Here is a 17,114-nt window from a genome sequence, read left to right as displayed (position 1 = left end):
CAATCAAGCTGTCTTTAACCTCAAAGTCTTGTGACAAGGTCTAATCAGCATAATTAATTGAACTGAAGCACCTTGGTGTGCAGCATTTACACATTAAAAGGTTAAGTTAGACTGAGCTTGAGTCTGTTGACAGCTGGATGATAAACTGCATGTGATTTTTAGCGTAGCTGTCTCGATCCAGTCATTATCGATTAGTCCTATCACCTTTACAACAGAATTATAAACCAGTATCTGTGGGTATCCTGTAATTCTGCGATATAATAATAAGAGGGACTGTCTGAAAACAGAAACTCAACTGGAAAAGTAGCTTTATGTATCTCAAGTGTGCAGAATATTATTGCATAATCCAGTTCATCAGATTGTAATGCTACAGTTTGTGCCACCATTAAACCTTATTATACAAATATTTGTTTTTCTTTTGTGTTCACCACAGTGTTGAAGAATAAAGAAAGAATGAAAAGATTAAAAGAAAAGACTGTTTATTTGTATTTCTGATCTAGTGAGCTGGAACGCAGTGTTATTCGTTACTTATTCATTCATTATTACTTGGCTTTCTTTTTCTTTAACACTTAGCAAAAAGGTTCTCGGTTCAAATCCATGATCTGGCCTTTCTGTGTGGAGTTTGCATGTTCTCCCCATGTCTGCGTGGGATCACTCCAGGTACTTACCACAGTCAAAAGAACCTAAATTAGTGTGACAGACTGCTGACCTGTCCAGGGTGTACCCCACCTCCTGTGCTACGGTAGCTGGGCTTCAGCCTGCCCGTGATCCTAAATTGCATACGTGGAAGAAAATGGGTGAATGATAGAGTTTATCATTCTACTTTAAAGTTATGACAGATTTCAAAATATACATGTAAGTTTCTTCCCTTCAACTATGACACGCACACTGTCCACAAATTCACCTTACAGTGGCAAAAAGTGAGCAGTTACTCTGCAGTATTCTCTAAAGGAAATCACAGAATACTCATCAAGGAAAAAGTGGTCTGACAGCAAAAGCTTGGGGCTTGAGGGACACACACACACACACACACACAGACGTGATGAAGGCTTCTCCAGAAGGAGAGGAGCATGCTTGTTATATATTTTAAGATTTGGGCCAGGAGACTGCCAAATGTGCTAGTGTGTGTGTTGGCGGGAGGCTCTTTCATCTTCTCAGCCCCTCATCTGTCTTTGTATATAGATAAGAGTATGATGCTGAAAATGACAGTAATACAGAGGAGGCTGAAAAAAAATCACCTAAGAAAGGGGCAATAAAACGATGAAGTGACAGGGGGAGGTATAAGAATAGAAACGTCGTGATGGGAGGAAGTGTAACTCAGTGCAGGGGACCTTCCTCTCCACTCTGACAGAAGCTGTCACTTCCGCACTTCCACACCTCAGAGCGCCACAGCACTGCCCCTCATCACAGCCTACATCTACCGAGCACCAGTCATGGTTCAAATACTTCTAAAATAATGGGGAAACTTTAAAGTTTTAGAGAACATGTTCAGATGAACAGAATGGAAGCACAAAATGAACAAATAATGTGATGCAGTTTATCTTCATAACATCATTACAGCTCCATCATTTGCATCCTCTGAGCTTCAACCTGATTGCTGAGCCGCTTTATTTTACAAAAGGAACAGTTTTAACATTAAGATTTGTTTACGGCTAGAACTGAGATTGACATTCATATTTTACAATGGTGAAATTGCAATACCAGAACACAATACCATGTTGCAGTAAGAGCTTTTCCCTAAGAATAAGAAAATATAAAAGCTCATAATTCTGAACAGTGGTTACATTCCAGTATTTGTTTTGTTTTTCCAGCTGAAAACGCCACATGTAAAGCACAATCCCTGCTGTTACTGTAGTTTTTACAAGATTCTTCTTTGACTTTTAAGACCCCCCCAGTACAATGATGGAAACTGGTTAAGTTTATTATTTTCACTTTGTAATACGAGCAGTGGGAAGGCTGGGAATTAGATTTGGGAGGAAAAGTGCAACTCTGTGTTATATGATAAATTATTAAGGCGCATGACAACAACATTGAACTCAGAGTGGATGTAAAAGTTGGAACTGTTTTCAGATGTCGTAAATTCACGACAAAAAATAACTCAAAAATCTGTAATCTGATTTATTGTTAACTAGAATAAGGGTTTTTCTGCTTCTCCTACAGTAATGTGCAAAAGTCTTGAGCCACCCCTCATTTCTTAATGTTTTCTTTCCAAGAAGCCATATTTGTTTGTAATTCTTTAAAGTGCACTGAAAGAGGAATAGTTCTCCAGGCTTTCTGAAGGTTTTCAAAAGGTTTTCTTTGGACTTTGGCGGGTATTTTGCTCCTTTTAATTCCGTGTACTTGACTATTTTCAGGCAATAGTTTTTTTCTCTTTCTTTATTTTGTTTTGATGGGTTTTTTGTTGGTTTTTTGGCCACTTAACACTGACCTATGCATCCAAGTGAACATGAATGTGTTAGCTGCCTCGTCTAATAAAAGCCACTGTCACATCACATAATTTTTCCAGTTTATTTAGCTGAATCCATGAAACGTGTCAAAGATGAGAGTTTGACATTCATAAAATATTGTTTTTTTTATTCATTTTCAGTCCTTGTACCTGAAGTCCAGGCAATATTTTATTGTTTGTTAATCCTCTTTTAACACTGTTACGAGCATAAAAAAGGCACCTAACTCAAGGGATGAAGCACAAAACAGACAACTTAGCAAAGAACCAATTTTAGCCATTGGTTTAGGCTATAGGGAGAAAATGCTAAAGTATTTCTAATTACAGAAGAACTGGAATGTTAATCAGTTAAAACAGGTCTTATGGAGTGATGAATCCAGTAAAACACTGGAGGCTGTGTCATGGTCATGGTGCCAGTGGATCTTGATGGAATTATGAACACAAGAAGTAGCATCAGATTTTGATCCACCGTGCAGTACCATCTGAAAAGCATCAGATTCAGAACATCTTCATTTTGCGGCACTACAGTGATTCCAAACACACTGCCAATGCAGTAAAGGCAAACCTGGACAGAAAAACACCTGAAAAATACTTGTTATTAATCTCTGTCTCTCTTCCACAGCATGACTTTTATCCTGTCTTCCTTCTCTCTCCCCAACCGGTTGCCACAGATGGCTGCCCCTCCCTGAGCCTGGTTCAGGTTTCTTCCTGTTAAAAGGGAGTTTTTCCTTCCCACTGTCACCAAAGTGTTTGCTCATAGGGGGTCATATGATTGTTGGGTTTTTATTTGTATGTATTATTGTAGGGTCTACCTTACAATATAAAGCGAGCTGAGGCAACTGTTGTTGTGATTTGGCGCATAATAAATAAAATTGAATTGAACTGAATTGAAAAACCATCATGAACACTATCAGTCATGGATTTGGTCTCCCCAGAGCCCAGACCTCAACTTTACTGAAGTAGTGTTGAATCAGCTTGACAGAGAAACAAGGCCACCTAAGAGAGTTCATATGTGGTCAAACTAAATATTCATCTTCAAGCTCATAAGAACTGTACAAACCCAGTTTTTTCCTTTTATACTGTATCTCTGTGTATGTTTGCATGTGTTCTGATTAATTTTCCTACCAGAAAATAAAGACATGAAGGGCAGCTCAAGACTGTTGCATAGTACTGTTTGACTTTTTTTCTTACAGTAAATTTCCTCTAACAGGTAAGTTGACCCACAAGGCAATCTTCACAAAGCGACTTGCAGTACCCCTTTAAGGCAGACTGGTGTAAAGGACACACAGAGAGTAACTGAGCAATCTGCTACCCATGGAGGGATAAAGATACGGGTTTGGAAAAATGACAGCAGGGACAGCAAGACATAATGAGCTGATCAAACGATTGTGGAGAATGAAATGCCAGAGTAGCTTAGAGCGGTGACAGACTGAGCTGTCAGGGATTCCCTGGTCTTGGTGTGAGAGTCAGCTGCCTCTGCTCTCGCTGGATTCATGGATATTTTTGCTGCAGCATCTGCCTCGTTTGCTAATAGAGCTTTCCTTCTGCTAATCTTTTCTCAAATCTTCTCACACCACTCAGATTCCCAATTCACCATGGTCACTAATCACAATCACATCCAAAATGTGATTTCTTTTTAAAATTACCTCACATAGTCTGACGTTGTCTCTTTTGTATTTTCACTCATATAGTTTTTTGGTTTAATTCGAAACTGTTGAATAAACTGCCACTTTATTAAACCTACACATTTAGGGATTAAGTTACTGTGTCGAATATAGCTTATACAATCAAGCACAACATTGGGTGCTCTCCCTGGGCTCTTCAGACAAAGATGTACAAAGGGAACACTACTGAGGTCACACTGTTTCAGTCACCGCTTGCTGACTCGGTCTGTTTGTGTTATCGAGTCAGGAAGTATTTCAGTGCCTTGTTACAGTCAGTAGTCAAACATGCAATCTCAATTCTTTCTTCATCTCAAAGATAATGAGGGTCACAGGTTGGATGACCCGTGACTCAGTGCTTCAAATGTGGTAGCAGGAAAAATTAAGGCGAGGAGAATATATTATAATTATGAAGACGGGTATTATGAAATTTACACAAATGGCAGATGACTGAAGACGGCGATGTGTCAGTGTTGAGAAGTCATGTTTGTCCACAGCCGAACATAATAAATATGTATACAGGCAAATAGTACAACAGCAGCATCCCTCTGGAGTCCTCTTTCTCACCAGTCAACGTTTGCTACCCCAATTCTTGCTTGTCTGTATTTCTAGTTCAGTCATCCAAATTCTGAACACTGTATCTGAGTCTAAATGCTCCACACTGGACTTAGTGGACTGCAGAATTTACTCCCTCTCTTTGCCATTACCCACTGTGTACTGTGCAGGAGTGATCTTGTTTTCTTAGAAATTTTGCCCGTGGGGAAAAAGCGTTTGGACTAAACCATATAGACAGATGAATAAAACGAAGAGCTGAAGGCTGCAAAGCTGCAGACTTACTGTGTCTATTTTGGGGGTCGGCTCTTTCTGATTACAAGGATTAAAATTCAGCACTTTATATTATGGCTTTGGCACTCACACCTGTGGCCCTCTGGGTAAAAATCTCTTTACTGACATCTTATATTAAAATAATTACACTATTTCTACCGTTTCTGTGAGTGGAGTTCGGGAGAAAGGCCAAGAATATTTTAGTGTCCACACCACTTTAAAGTTATAATCTTTTATTACATTAATGCTTTCATGATCTCAGACCCCCATTTTGATTATAGCTTTTTTTTCCAGCTCCTTTTCATTTACATTCTATAATCACTCTTGATGTAATGTAATGTTTGTTGGATGCAACGAAAAGACCCGTGCAGAATTTAGATTTTCCAAGCACAGAGGGTATTCTTGCACAAGAAAACTATGCATGCATGTAATTAAAAACAAAGAAAAATTCTCCACACCACTGATAACAGCCTCGCCGTCTATTGTTATTTCTCTTCAAACGAGGACCAGGAGACTGCCAAGTAAGAGTATTAAGCTACTGCTAATGTAAAGAGAATATGCTGCCTCACATTAAAAGCGTTGGACTGGCAAAACATGAGGGATTAATTATGAAAGATTTAAAAACTGCAATGTGTTTTGCACTGAAGTAAGTGCTGACTATGACTGCTTATCAACAATCTTTTTTTTCTTTTTTTTTAGCGGTCCATTAAATTTTTAATGGAACGAGACGGCGCAGGCACAGTTAGAGGAGTGGTTAGATGAAGAGCTGTAGGTGACTGGCTGAATCCTCCTCTACAGGGTCATCATCGGCGCTGTGATTCGCTGTGCACAACGGCTCTTTGTACTATGTGCTGCGTGAGATCAGATCCAGATCAGATCAGACATCTTTATAAAACCAAAGTGAGCTAATTGCACTAAAAACAGAGTCACCTGTATTTCCACTTGTGTTTGATGTTTAAGGAATTATTGTTGTATCATTAAACTGCAGTCATGGTAATCAACCAGGACTAATTATATCAGGATTACAGCTTAGTTTAAACTCTGCATCGCTCTTTTTTTTCTGTCTCTCTTTTTAACCATTAATCCGATAACACGTTCACTTCTACACGTGAAAGATCCCTAGTTTATAACCGGCAGGAGAAATAAACCCAGCCTCAGGGGATCACAGGCCCAGATAAACGGGAGGATAGCGTCAGGAAGGGCATCTGGTGTAAAATGGTGAAAAATCTCTGCCAAATCAAACATGCAGATCCACCCTCGGGAAAATATTGAGCAGCTGAAAGTACCTTTAATCCAACAGACGTGTTGACTAAACAATCTGTTTATTCTCAAAAAGTCCAAGTTTCTTTCAAGACTCTGCTCCTCCCCATCATCTCTGAGACTGGCTAACGCTCTGGGCTGTATCTCGCTACTGCCTAAACTTTCCTCTGAGATGGGGAATGATGTGCAGTCACTGTTTTGAGGGATGAATTGTGTTATTTCAATACACTTGCATCTAACCTCATTTGACAGCAACTACAGTGCTGTGAAAATGCATTTTACCCCCTTCCTGAGTTCTTAGTTTTATGCATATTTGTCACACTTTCATGTTTCAGAGCATCAAACTCATGTTAATATTAGACAAAGATAACCCGAGTAAATACAAAATGCAGTTTTTAAATTATGATTTTATTTATTAAGGGAAACAAGTAATCCAAACCTCTCTGGCCCTGTGTGAAAAAGAAACTGCCTCCTAAATCTATCAGCTGGTTGTGATAACAGGCTATGACTAATTTTCACGTCACTTTGGCCCACTTTCTTTGCAGAGGTGTTTTAGTTCTGTTATATTGGAGGTTTTTTGAACACAAGGGGCCTGTTTAAGGATCTCAGATTTAAATCTGTTTAATAAACCAAGTGTGCTTGAGCTTCAGGGGATGAATTGATGGTCAGATATTCTTCTTCAGGATTTTCTGATAGAGAGCAAATTTTTAGAACTATGGTAAGTCTTCCAGGTCCTGAAGCAGCAAAATTGCCCAGATCATCAGACCATCAAATGCTATATTACAAAAACCTTCCAGAAAGTTCAACTTTTGTCTCGTCAGTACAGAGAGCATTTTCCCAAAAGTCTTGGTGATCATCAAGGACTTTTATTGGCAAATGTAAAACAAGACCTCTGACCTTGACTGAGGCAAGTTAGGCCTGCAGGGGCCTGGGGGTGGGCACAATCACGGAGTCCATATTACCATCAGGGTGTATACCTCACCCCTGGCGTCGTTGCCCACCTCTCAATTTTAAATACACTTAGACATTGAGGGCTATCAGGAGGGACTATGCGCTTACCTGCTGCTTCTTGGCAGGTAGCTCCATGCCCTCCTGGGTTTTAATTGCACCTTAGAACACACATGCATCAACACTACAATGAGCGGGTGGAGGGAGGTTTGGAGTCTTCTCCCACCCCCATTCTCTGCGGCCTGCTGGAGCGGGGGGGCTAGGAGGAGTTGGCCGTCCGACTGCGGTCTGGAGTGTGGGGCCTCCCTGCTGCTACGGAGTCGGGGCGGTCTGCCTCTCTCCACCGCAGGGAAAAGGGAAACACCACCTGGGTCTGGGTGCAGTTCCCCCCTCCAGGGGCAAGGGTACCTAGACCCGGTTTGTAGAGTACGCTTGGGGAGTGTGATCGTGTGTACAACGTCTCTTTATGTCTGTCTCCACATTGGTTGAGTGTGGAGTGAGTGCATATGAGAGCATGAGGGGGGGAATGGATGTGCCTGTATGTCTGTGTCTATATGTCAGGTTGGGTATCAGACACCACCTCTCTGGGGACACCTCAGGCCCTCCAAGGTTTGGAGGCCTATCTCCACCCCTCCACCACTTCCCCTGCCGGTGGCGGACTCCCTCAGGTGTCGGTGCGTTGGTGGTTCTTTGTGTCTGGGGGTGGGCGTCCAGGTACACACCGGCTCACTCCTTGGCGGCCGCTTATCGGGGCCTGGAACCTGGGGCTCGCTCGGGCCACTTCGGAGGTGGGGTGCCCCCGGCCTCTCGGCCTGGGGCTCGGTCACTCAGGCACAGCTGGCTGCCGGCGGAGCTCACGGGCGCGTCACTGCAACTCCCCCTGGCTTCTGCTCCGCGGCAGCTGAGTGAGCCCTCATCTGGGACTCTCCTCAGCTCTTGCTGGGACAGTGGCGCAGCTGCCCCTCTGTTGGTCTTCCATGGTTTCTTGTGTTCTGGGGGCCTCTGGATGCCTGGAGTTTTGATCTCCTCCATACCTGCTTCATACCCTGGAGGACGGGGCTATGCCCCCCCCACACTCCCTAGCAGATCGTTACATGGAGAAACCTTTGGAATACAAGCACGCTGATCCACACAGGTATGCACACGGGTGTTCACTGCTCGTAGACTTAAATTACACCTTTCTTGGCTACTACTTCGAAGCACATCTGTCCTGCGTGCTGCACAACAACATTGAATATTTAGTATTTACTGCTGTTTACACTTAGCTAGATTAATGCGATGGTGTTGTGTTTAGTATGTTGCTTTGTTTTTTTTGTTTTTTTGCTTGTTTTCTATTCTTCTCTCAACAGGTGATCCAGGAGATTCTTTTTTTTTTTTTCTCCCCCCCTTTCTCACTGTCCCTCTCCCCTTCTGTTTTTCCTTTCCTTCCTCTTTCTTTCTCCCTTTCCTATCCCTCACTCATGTCTGTCCCATCTGTAACATCTGAAAATAAAATATAATAAATAATAAAAACAAAGATCGACCAAATGGACCAATACGGCAATGCCACGAAGATCCATTTGGCAAAGTAAATCCATTGAGTATCCTTGTTGGTCTTCAGACAACAATTCTGATGGCTAAAGAACCAAATGGGACAGGCAAAAAAAAAAAAAAAAAAGGATCTCAGATTTAAATCTGTTTAATAAACCAAGTGTGCTTGAGCTTCAGGGGATGAATTGATGGTCAGATATTCTTCTTCAGGATTTTCTGATAGAGAGCAAATTTTTAGAACTATGGTAAGTCTTCCAGGTCCTGAAGCAGCAAAATTGCCCAGATCATCAGACCATCAAATGCTATATTACAAAAACCTTCCAGAAAGTTCAACTTTTGTCTCGTCAGTACAGAGAGCATTTTCCCAAAAGTCTTGGTGATCATCAAGGACTTTTATTGGCAAATGTAAAACAAGACCTCTGACCTTGACTGAGGCAAGTTAGGCCTGCAGTTCTTTAAATGCTGTTCTGGGTTCTTTTGTGACCTCCTGGATGAGTTGTTGAGTAATTTTGGTAGGCTTGCCACTCCTGGGAAGATTCACTGCTGCTCCAAGTGTTCTGCATGTGTGGATAATGGCTCACACCATGGTTAGAGTCCCAGAGCCTTAAATACTGGCTTCGTGACCCTTTCCAGAGTGACTGTTGTCAAAGTTTTTGTTTCTCATCTCCTCCAGAGTTTCTTAGATCATGGTTGCGTTTTGGTATCTTTTAGCCTACATCAGACAGATTCTGTTTAAGGACTTCTTGATTCAACGTGCCTGGCAGTAATCAGGCCTGTGAGTGACTCAGCTTTCCAAAAATTGTGGTTACGCAGTTATTTCATGATTTAACACGAGGTGGCGGTTACTTTTTCCACATATGAATAGGGGGGTGTAGACAGTTTCTTTCATTTAAGAAATATTTAAAAAGTGCATTTTGTATTTCCCCGGATTATATTTGTCGAATATTAAAAACCTTTTGCTCTCAAACATGTACGTGTGACAGATGTGCAAAAAATACTAATGAAAAATACTAAAAAAATAAATCAGGAAGGGGGCAAATAGTTTTTCATGACACTGCATATCAAAAAATGATCTAATGGCTGATGCCAGCTTCAGATCACACATTAGTATGCCTCATTACCAATGCATGCAATTAAGAATAATCCTTTTTTATCACCATAATTTTCTTCAATAAATAAGTAATTTCTGCCTGGTTCCAAATTGTTGCTTCTGGCACAAACAGATCTACTCTGTTTTGCTGTGTATGACAGCCTGTAAAATAGCAGCCATCTTCTCTGGGCAATCAAGAGGCTTTTAGATTGCTTTGATACGGGTTCTCACGGTTGTTATGGTGCCTATCTATTTTCTGAGCCTCAGGTCTTAATCTTGAAAATCTCTCAACAATCTAGATCTCCCTAACTGTGTGTCCTCCATCTTATCTTCCTCTTCTGTCTCTTTCTTTTTGTCTCTGTCTTTCTTGCTTTTGTCGCCTGTTCTGCTTGCAAGCAGTGTTCGGGTATTTATGGGACGTGCTTATTCAATTGTCCGACTATGAGCTTCGGGACAAACACACTGACAAAATTCAAGCTTGTATTGCTTGATTGAGGACACGAGCTCTGTCACACAACCACTCAAGGAAGAAATGAGTCCTTGGTATTTGTCTAAGCTCTTGCTTGTTGCGCTCTGGATTACAAGGAAAGGGAAATAAGACCAATCTCATTATCCTCTCCTTCTTTGCTGAGCATTTAACTAGAGATTTTTTTTTTTTAAAAAGGACTTTATCTTTGTGTTTATTTGTGTTTCTCTTGTTTTATACTTTGCCTAATGTCAGAGATCATATCCCTTTAGAATAAGACATGCGTGACTCCTGGGGTGCTAACCTATGATGACTGCATGGCATTAGTGGTTTCATAGCACAGGGCCAACCCAAAGTCACACTTTCAGCCTCTCACTAAGGTCACTGCATCTCCCGAGGCTTGGAACAGACAGCAGCTTGGCAAGCAAGGGCAAATAGAAAGTAACGTTCCCTTAAAGGCAGGCTGTCTTTGGAAAAATTTGGATGTGAATAATGCAGAGATTTCAAGCCTCTTAGGATTAAAGTCCACTGTTTGTGTGGGTGGGCAGTCAAGCAGAGAGGATAACTTCCTTGCCACAGTCAGCATTATTTAATCAGAATCAAAGACAAACCGAATTACCAAACTTGCATATGGGAAAGACACCTCTGATGCATTCATATCTGCTCGTTAGACCTACTTCAGGATGAATTCATTCATTTCCCCTCGGTACATGTTCACAATTCTGAAAGAATATGAACAGCAAAATGAGCAAAAATCTTTTCTTCATTTTCCTTCCAGTTTGTCAAATTCAAGAGTGAGCTGCAGAGGAAGAAAACACCAAGTTGTGAAACTAAATTTAAGACGACTGGTAACTCTCCCTGGCAAACATGCACAGATGAGACTGTCGTTTTCTTCCCAAGATAAAAATACAGTGCATTACACCTACACCAAGCCTACACCGCACAGCAGGCACGGATAGCGGCAGCCAAAACCTGTCCTCTACACCTTCAGCGGAGAAAACAACAGAAACTAGTTGACCCCAATTATCCTGCCTTCACCACAGTCTTTGAGGTTAGATACGAACAGGATCCGCTGCCCTTCGAGGCCAGAGGGCGACTCTATCTGGTCTGCTGAAATAAAACTTGTTCGATACAACAATAACTTTGAGCCCCAAAGAAACGCAGAAGATCAAATTCTCCCTTCTCTGAATACACGATTGAAACTTGCTCTTAAAATTTGGCACTCTGTATCCATCAAATCAAAATGAACAGCAAACAAAGGAATCTGGCTTCTATGGCTTCTTGGTTCACCAGCTTTGTCACTAGTTAATCCTATTTAATCCAAGGTATCGGTATCAAATGTAGCCCAGCAGGAAAGTAACAACCTTCCCAAAGCTGAACAACATGCAGTGCATGTCTGTGTGTGTGCACTGTCTCATAGAAGAACGTGATGCTCGGTAACCATCCTGCTCTTAATATCCTATTAGGGGTAGATCAAGTGTACTGATGGGGGAGACTGAGTGTTATCAGAAGCAGATTAAAGCTCTGTGCAGTGTAGAGGGAATATGGGGAGTAAAACTCACTTCATTAAGGTGATCAAGTGCTTTGTGGCTGGGGCTTCTGTGCTACAATACAACACTTGCCTCGTGATGATGATGATGATGATGATGATGATGAAGAAGATTGTATTGTGTGAAACTGCATTTTTCTTTCAATGTGGCACAGATTCACAGAAGCAAATCCTAGAGCCTAGTATCACATTCAAATATACAAAGGGTATATCCAAGATACTTTATGCTTTTTTTTCATCTCTCTATCTGAGTTTATCCATGTCAAACACAATCAGGACACACCATCAGGCTCTTGTTGGCCGGATAATCCGTCTGCTGTGAGAGCACACACAGAGTTGGACCACTTAGCCAAGAGATAGATATTAATGACACACACGGAATGCACGCACTGTGTCTACACACTCCAAAATGAGAGGAGCGTCTTCTTCTTTTTTTTCCTTCTTCTTTTATTTTCCCATAAATGAAAAAGATGCAGCAAGGGGATGCATTGTAGATATCAGGACTTGTAGCTCAACTGAGATGATATCGAGCATAAAAATAAGCAAAATGGTAAATGATAAAATCATGATGCACCTGGAGCTTAATAGCTCCAAGATAGACAAACAATTATAACCTATTTATGTTAGTTTTTGCTTGCGAGGAAGAAGCTTCACAGAAAAAAAAGGGGGGCAAAGTATCATTTCATCATTGTGTGCTTAGTTAGATTACTGTGTCGTGTCTGGTGAAACGGTCAGATGAGCTGTCGCTGCAGCTCTCTAACCGGCTGTGATCCAAAGAAACTAAATACTAGTTCTTTCATAAGAGTCAGTACAGAGCGCGCTCATAACAGAAAGTCTATTCTGGTGGAGATTTAAGTTGTTGTTTTTTTGTTTTGTTTTTTGCAACCTGTTAACCACAGCGTCGGTCTGCTGCTGGTTTGACAGCGGTCTGTCCACGCTGCTGAACCGCAGCTACCGCCACACACACACACACAAGCACGGGGACCTGTTCGTTCAGCACCACACCGCGGCACATAAACCTGAACACAACACTTCTGTGTCGAAATAATGGAAAGGCATATGTATAACATCAGTGACGAAAATGAATGTCATCGCCAAGATGCGCGTAGTTGCCAGGCAGTTTTTCATTATTATTATTTTTGTTATTAATTTGAATGTTTTCGGTGTTTCTCAGATAACTCAGCTGCTGGAGCCTTTACTTACACGAAAACTCCGAAAAGCAGAACTCTGATGCCAATCTCCAGAGCCAATTCTCGCATGTTTTTCCTGCGGTCTGGAGGCGACACGTTCATGATTCGGAGACAATCCGTCAACTCAAGCAGAAAAAAGGCGGTCCCGGTCAGTTCTGGAGGCTTTTTCACTTTTGTAATCCACCTTAACAAAAGCCCAGCGCTCCCTAATCGCGCATGCCGTGCACCTCCATTGCAACTCGGTCACCTGAAGCAGTCTTCCTCTCTTTTTCGCTCCTTCGCCTGTCTCCGCTCGTCCCCGTCTGTTTCTGTCCCCCTCGGGCGATTTTCTTTAAAGCAACTCTGTTGCTGACAGCTGCTCTTCTATCGAGTGAAACTCTTCCTCTTCCACTCCATCAGTTTCTTAATTTAAGATTGGAGTTCGGGGCCAGAAGATATCAGCCGATTTGGGAGAAGGTACAGGTGTGGGTCAGCACAGAGAGGGAAGTGATGGGAGGCTGCAAAGTAAAAGGGAGATACTCAGAGCGTCAGCGAGCTTGTGTGGTGTGGGTCTCGCTCTCTCTTCTCGCTCTCTCTCTCTCTTCCTCTCCCTCTCTCTCATCCTCTGCGTTTGACTTTGGAGATTCAGATGACTAGAAGTTTCTGGAACACCACACAGACACTCATGGGAGGAAAAGAAAGGCTCGAGTGCTCATGTCCAACACTCCTCCATGTTTCTTCTTGTCTGCTCTGCACTAAAGAGACCTTGAACCAACATCTCTTCACAGACTACAATGACCCACTGGCTGTAAAAGCGACACAAAGCAGGGCGACCCTCCGCTGGCACAATCTGGGCAGGTGTTCATGACCAGACCCTTTACAACTCTAGTAGAACTAATCCATCAACACCGGTATCAGGCTTACCTGATATTACTGACACATGATATTGCAATCCTGGAACAAAAGAAGACCACTTTGGGAGGGGCGGAGGGACTTTCTCTCTGTTGGGCCTTCCACATACTGTCCAATCATACCCTATGACAAATCTAGCACCTCAGGGTCTAAGCAGTCAGGCAGTGATGAAGAAGCACAGACAGCAGCAATACCTGTGAGCCAGGAAACCTTGCCAGCCTTTTATAGACACACATGAATATTTTATGCCCTCTAAAGCTGGCCTTCCTGCATTACCTGCCAGTCTGAAACGTGCCGCTGTGTGCATTTGAATGCGTGTTATAGGCCGTGAGGGAGAGACCACTGAAGAGAAAGCCCCAGACCACAGATTTCTTTCTGGGTCACAAGCTCTGCAACCTGGGACGAAATAGAAAGTCTGCATCTTGCTTGGTTAACAAGGCATCCCTTTAGCTATGTGTAGCTAAGATAAATAAATGTAGGCTATGGGTGCACGCTCTTATACACGCAGATGCACAGCAGAGGTTTTGATGTATTCCCTTTTTTTCATACATTTGAATTCTAGGTGATGTGCCTGGAGTCTTTGCCAGTTCCCTAATAAGAACAAAACAAGAGGAGAAGCGAGATGGTGGTAGGTTGGTAGGTGAGCTCCAACTTCAAAGCTTTCTGCCAGCCATCAGAGTTTTCAGCTTTTAGAGAACCTGCCATGTTTATTACAAGCTATCAACATTGTTTTTATCTCGCAGCATCACAGGACTTGTGATTTAGCTGATTCACTCGGGCCAGACAGGCTTTACAGACTTTCCAAGCATCAACACAGGGTGACATAAAAATTATTGGATAGAGAAATAAAGAAGTTTGTTCTGTCTGGTTGATGCCATGGTGGCTTTTTGTTGCCAAAAAGCAAACATTCGAGTTGTGTAAAAATACACCGCTTTCCTTTTTGTTTCAACTTTGCTTTTTCATTTTCTTTAAACACAATTCACACTTTCATTTATGTGTTTTTGTGACCCATCTCCAAGTTTTCCCCCTTCCACTTTTCTGGAATGTAGACTGTGAGTCACATTCCCTGAGGTTCTGGTTACCCTTCAAGGTTAGACATATAGCGCACTCCAAAACAGGTTGTACTTCAATAAATCAAAGTTGAAGGCATCATTACAAAGTGCTCCTAATCGCTTCCATGGGTATGGGTGCATATTCTCTGAGACAGAGTGACTCATCACGCCACACAGAGATTGGTTGAATCAATTCCCCGAGTTCTTCACTTTATTGAACCTCACTTCTCATTACACTTTTATTGTTTTAAAAAAAAAAAGTCTGGTTCATTTGCACACAGAGTCATTTTATTACGTGGGCAGCATTTACACATTCTGATCTAAATATGGACGTCTGAAGTCTGATGCTGTTTTTCCAGCATTGTGTACTACAGGGCTAAATAAGATGTGCATTTGAAAGCATGTCTTTTCAAGGAAAGTAAAGCTGAAGACTCTGTGAGGAAAAACATCCAGTTTTATGTTTTATTCTTGGAGTTCTATTATTAGTTCCCCGAAATCTGAATGAGTTGTTGAGCAGAACAGCCAACTGTGAAAGACAATTCAGCTACTCCCCAAAGTGAAGACGCATATTTCACGGCTTGGTTAGCATCCTCTATCAATTACAAAGTAGCATTCCACAATAGAAGAATGATTGTTTCAGATAATGAAAACTAGAAAATGGAATACTCTGAGCAAGAGAAGCAAAGGTTTTCGAGTTCAAGACTTCCATACATGTTCATTCTCTGCTTATAACAGCTATGAATTTCAGCAAATGAAGCATATGTGTAAGTTCAATGAGGAAAATCTATAATCACTCATCTGCCTGCTTTCCTCTTTGTTCCGCCACTAGTTTGTTCATTACATCACTACCACTTTCCCACGCTGTCAGTCTCATTACTGACATCATTACTCTAGTCCAATCATCTTCTTGCCTGGATTCTTTGAGCCAGTCAGACTCCACTCTGTGTGGTTTAAATCTGTGCTCTCTGTCATTCTCACTTTCAGACTGTCCTTCATGCAACCCACCTGTCCCCATCTCCACCTCACCATAGTCACAAGCTTCATCTTCACCACCATCAGTGGCTAGATTCCAGCCTGTCCAGTCCTAAATCCTTTCACCACTGGGATTTTGTTCTGCCGTGATGGGTCATCAGAAACTCATCAACAAATCAATATCTCAGCAAATCATGTTAAATTCTGCCAGTCTCTACTTATTGAACTTATAGATTTGTATGTACAGTATATCTTTTAATATAACTCTTTTTTGCAGTGGATTGAACTGAACACAAGGGATGTCCCACTTTGCCCTTTTTGTTTTGCTTCACAACCAGATCCCAAGCTGGTCCTGAAATGATCACTAAAGTACAATTTACAAAATAAGGGGGAAAAGAATATCTTTATTGTTGCATGTTAAATGCAATCCTGTTTACCTCACCAGGTTCCAGCAACTACTGAGGACGAAAACATTCAGTGAGGGCAAATTTCTTCTGAGACGAACTTCTCTGCAACATAGACTTAATCGTAGACATTTGTTTTTACAGTATTAAGGGGTCACAGATGTGAATCCCTCCATTAAATTAATCAAACTTAACCACTGAACTTGTCTGAATAAAGATGACAGAAAACTACACCAAGGAGAGGAAATGTTATTATCGTTTTCATACTAGGCTCCATTTTAATTACTTACCGTAAGTGGAATACCTTAGGTAAATATTACGTAGGATTCAAAAGACTATCCAGTGGAACTGCGTTTCTTCATGACCAGTAATAATAATAACAATAATAATAATTTAACCAATCAAAATCAAGCTAAAACTGAACTTTTCACATACAGTAAAACCTGAATGTGCAAACAGACAAAAAAGCAGAAGAATAAAATAAAATACTACAAATAAAAATATCTGTAAAGGTTAAGTCCAACTTTACATCACATGAAGATATTAACAGCTTATTTAGGCCAAAAGTACAGTTTCTGACTATTGCTTTATACTGTCACGGTAAAAAGAAAGTGCAGCCTCTGCAGGCTCTAAGGTTTTGCATATCAGGGTAAAAACCGAGTCCTTAATAGGTCTTAATATGAGGTGTTTGTGTTGACTTGCTGTGTTTGGTTTTCATTTGCTGTGCGCTTTGCCAAACATAACATACTTTGGTCTGTCAAAAGAACATTGTTCCAGAAGCCTTGTGGTTTGTTCAAGTTTGCAAGCCTGAGCTGTGCTGCCATGTTCTTTTT

The 17,114-nt window shown here is 41.6% G+C and overlaps 1 protein-coding gene across 1 annotated transcript in view; it reads right to left on the bottom strand.

Moving 5' to 3' along the window:
• plpp4 (phospholipid phosphatase 4) overlaps positions 1-13,457 on the bottom strand; it is a 51,458-nt gene extending 38,001 nt beyond the window's left edge. The window contains exon 1 of the mRNA XM_086258531.1: positions 12,976-13,457. Within this exon, the coding sequence (XP_086114657.1) occupies positions 12,976-13,064 (89 nt within the window). The 5' untranslated portion in view covers positions 13,065-13,457. The remainder of the gene's footprint in view (positions 1-12,975) is intronic.
• Positions 13,458-17,114: the final 3,657 nt, after the last annotated feature.

This window comes from Aulonocara sp. 'chitande type north' Nkhata Bay, linkage group LG13, assembly GCF_057382095.1.
Source record: "Aulonocara sp. 'chitande type north' Nkhata Bay isolate Kocher_YH1m ecotype deep benthic linkage group LG13, A_spYH_male_GT1.1, whole genome shotgun sequence".
Classification (NCBI taxonomy): domain Eukaryota; kingdom Metazoa; phylum Chordata; class Actinopteri; order Cichliformes; family Cichlidae; genus Aulonocara; species Aulonocara sp. 'chitande type north' Nkhata Bay.
Note: the sequence above shows the minus strand (reverse complement) of the source record. Positions and strands in the feature narration are given on the sequence as shown.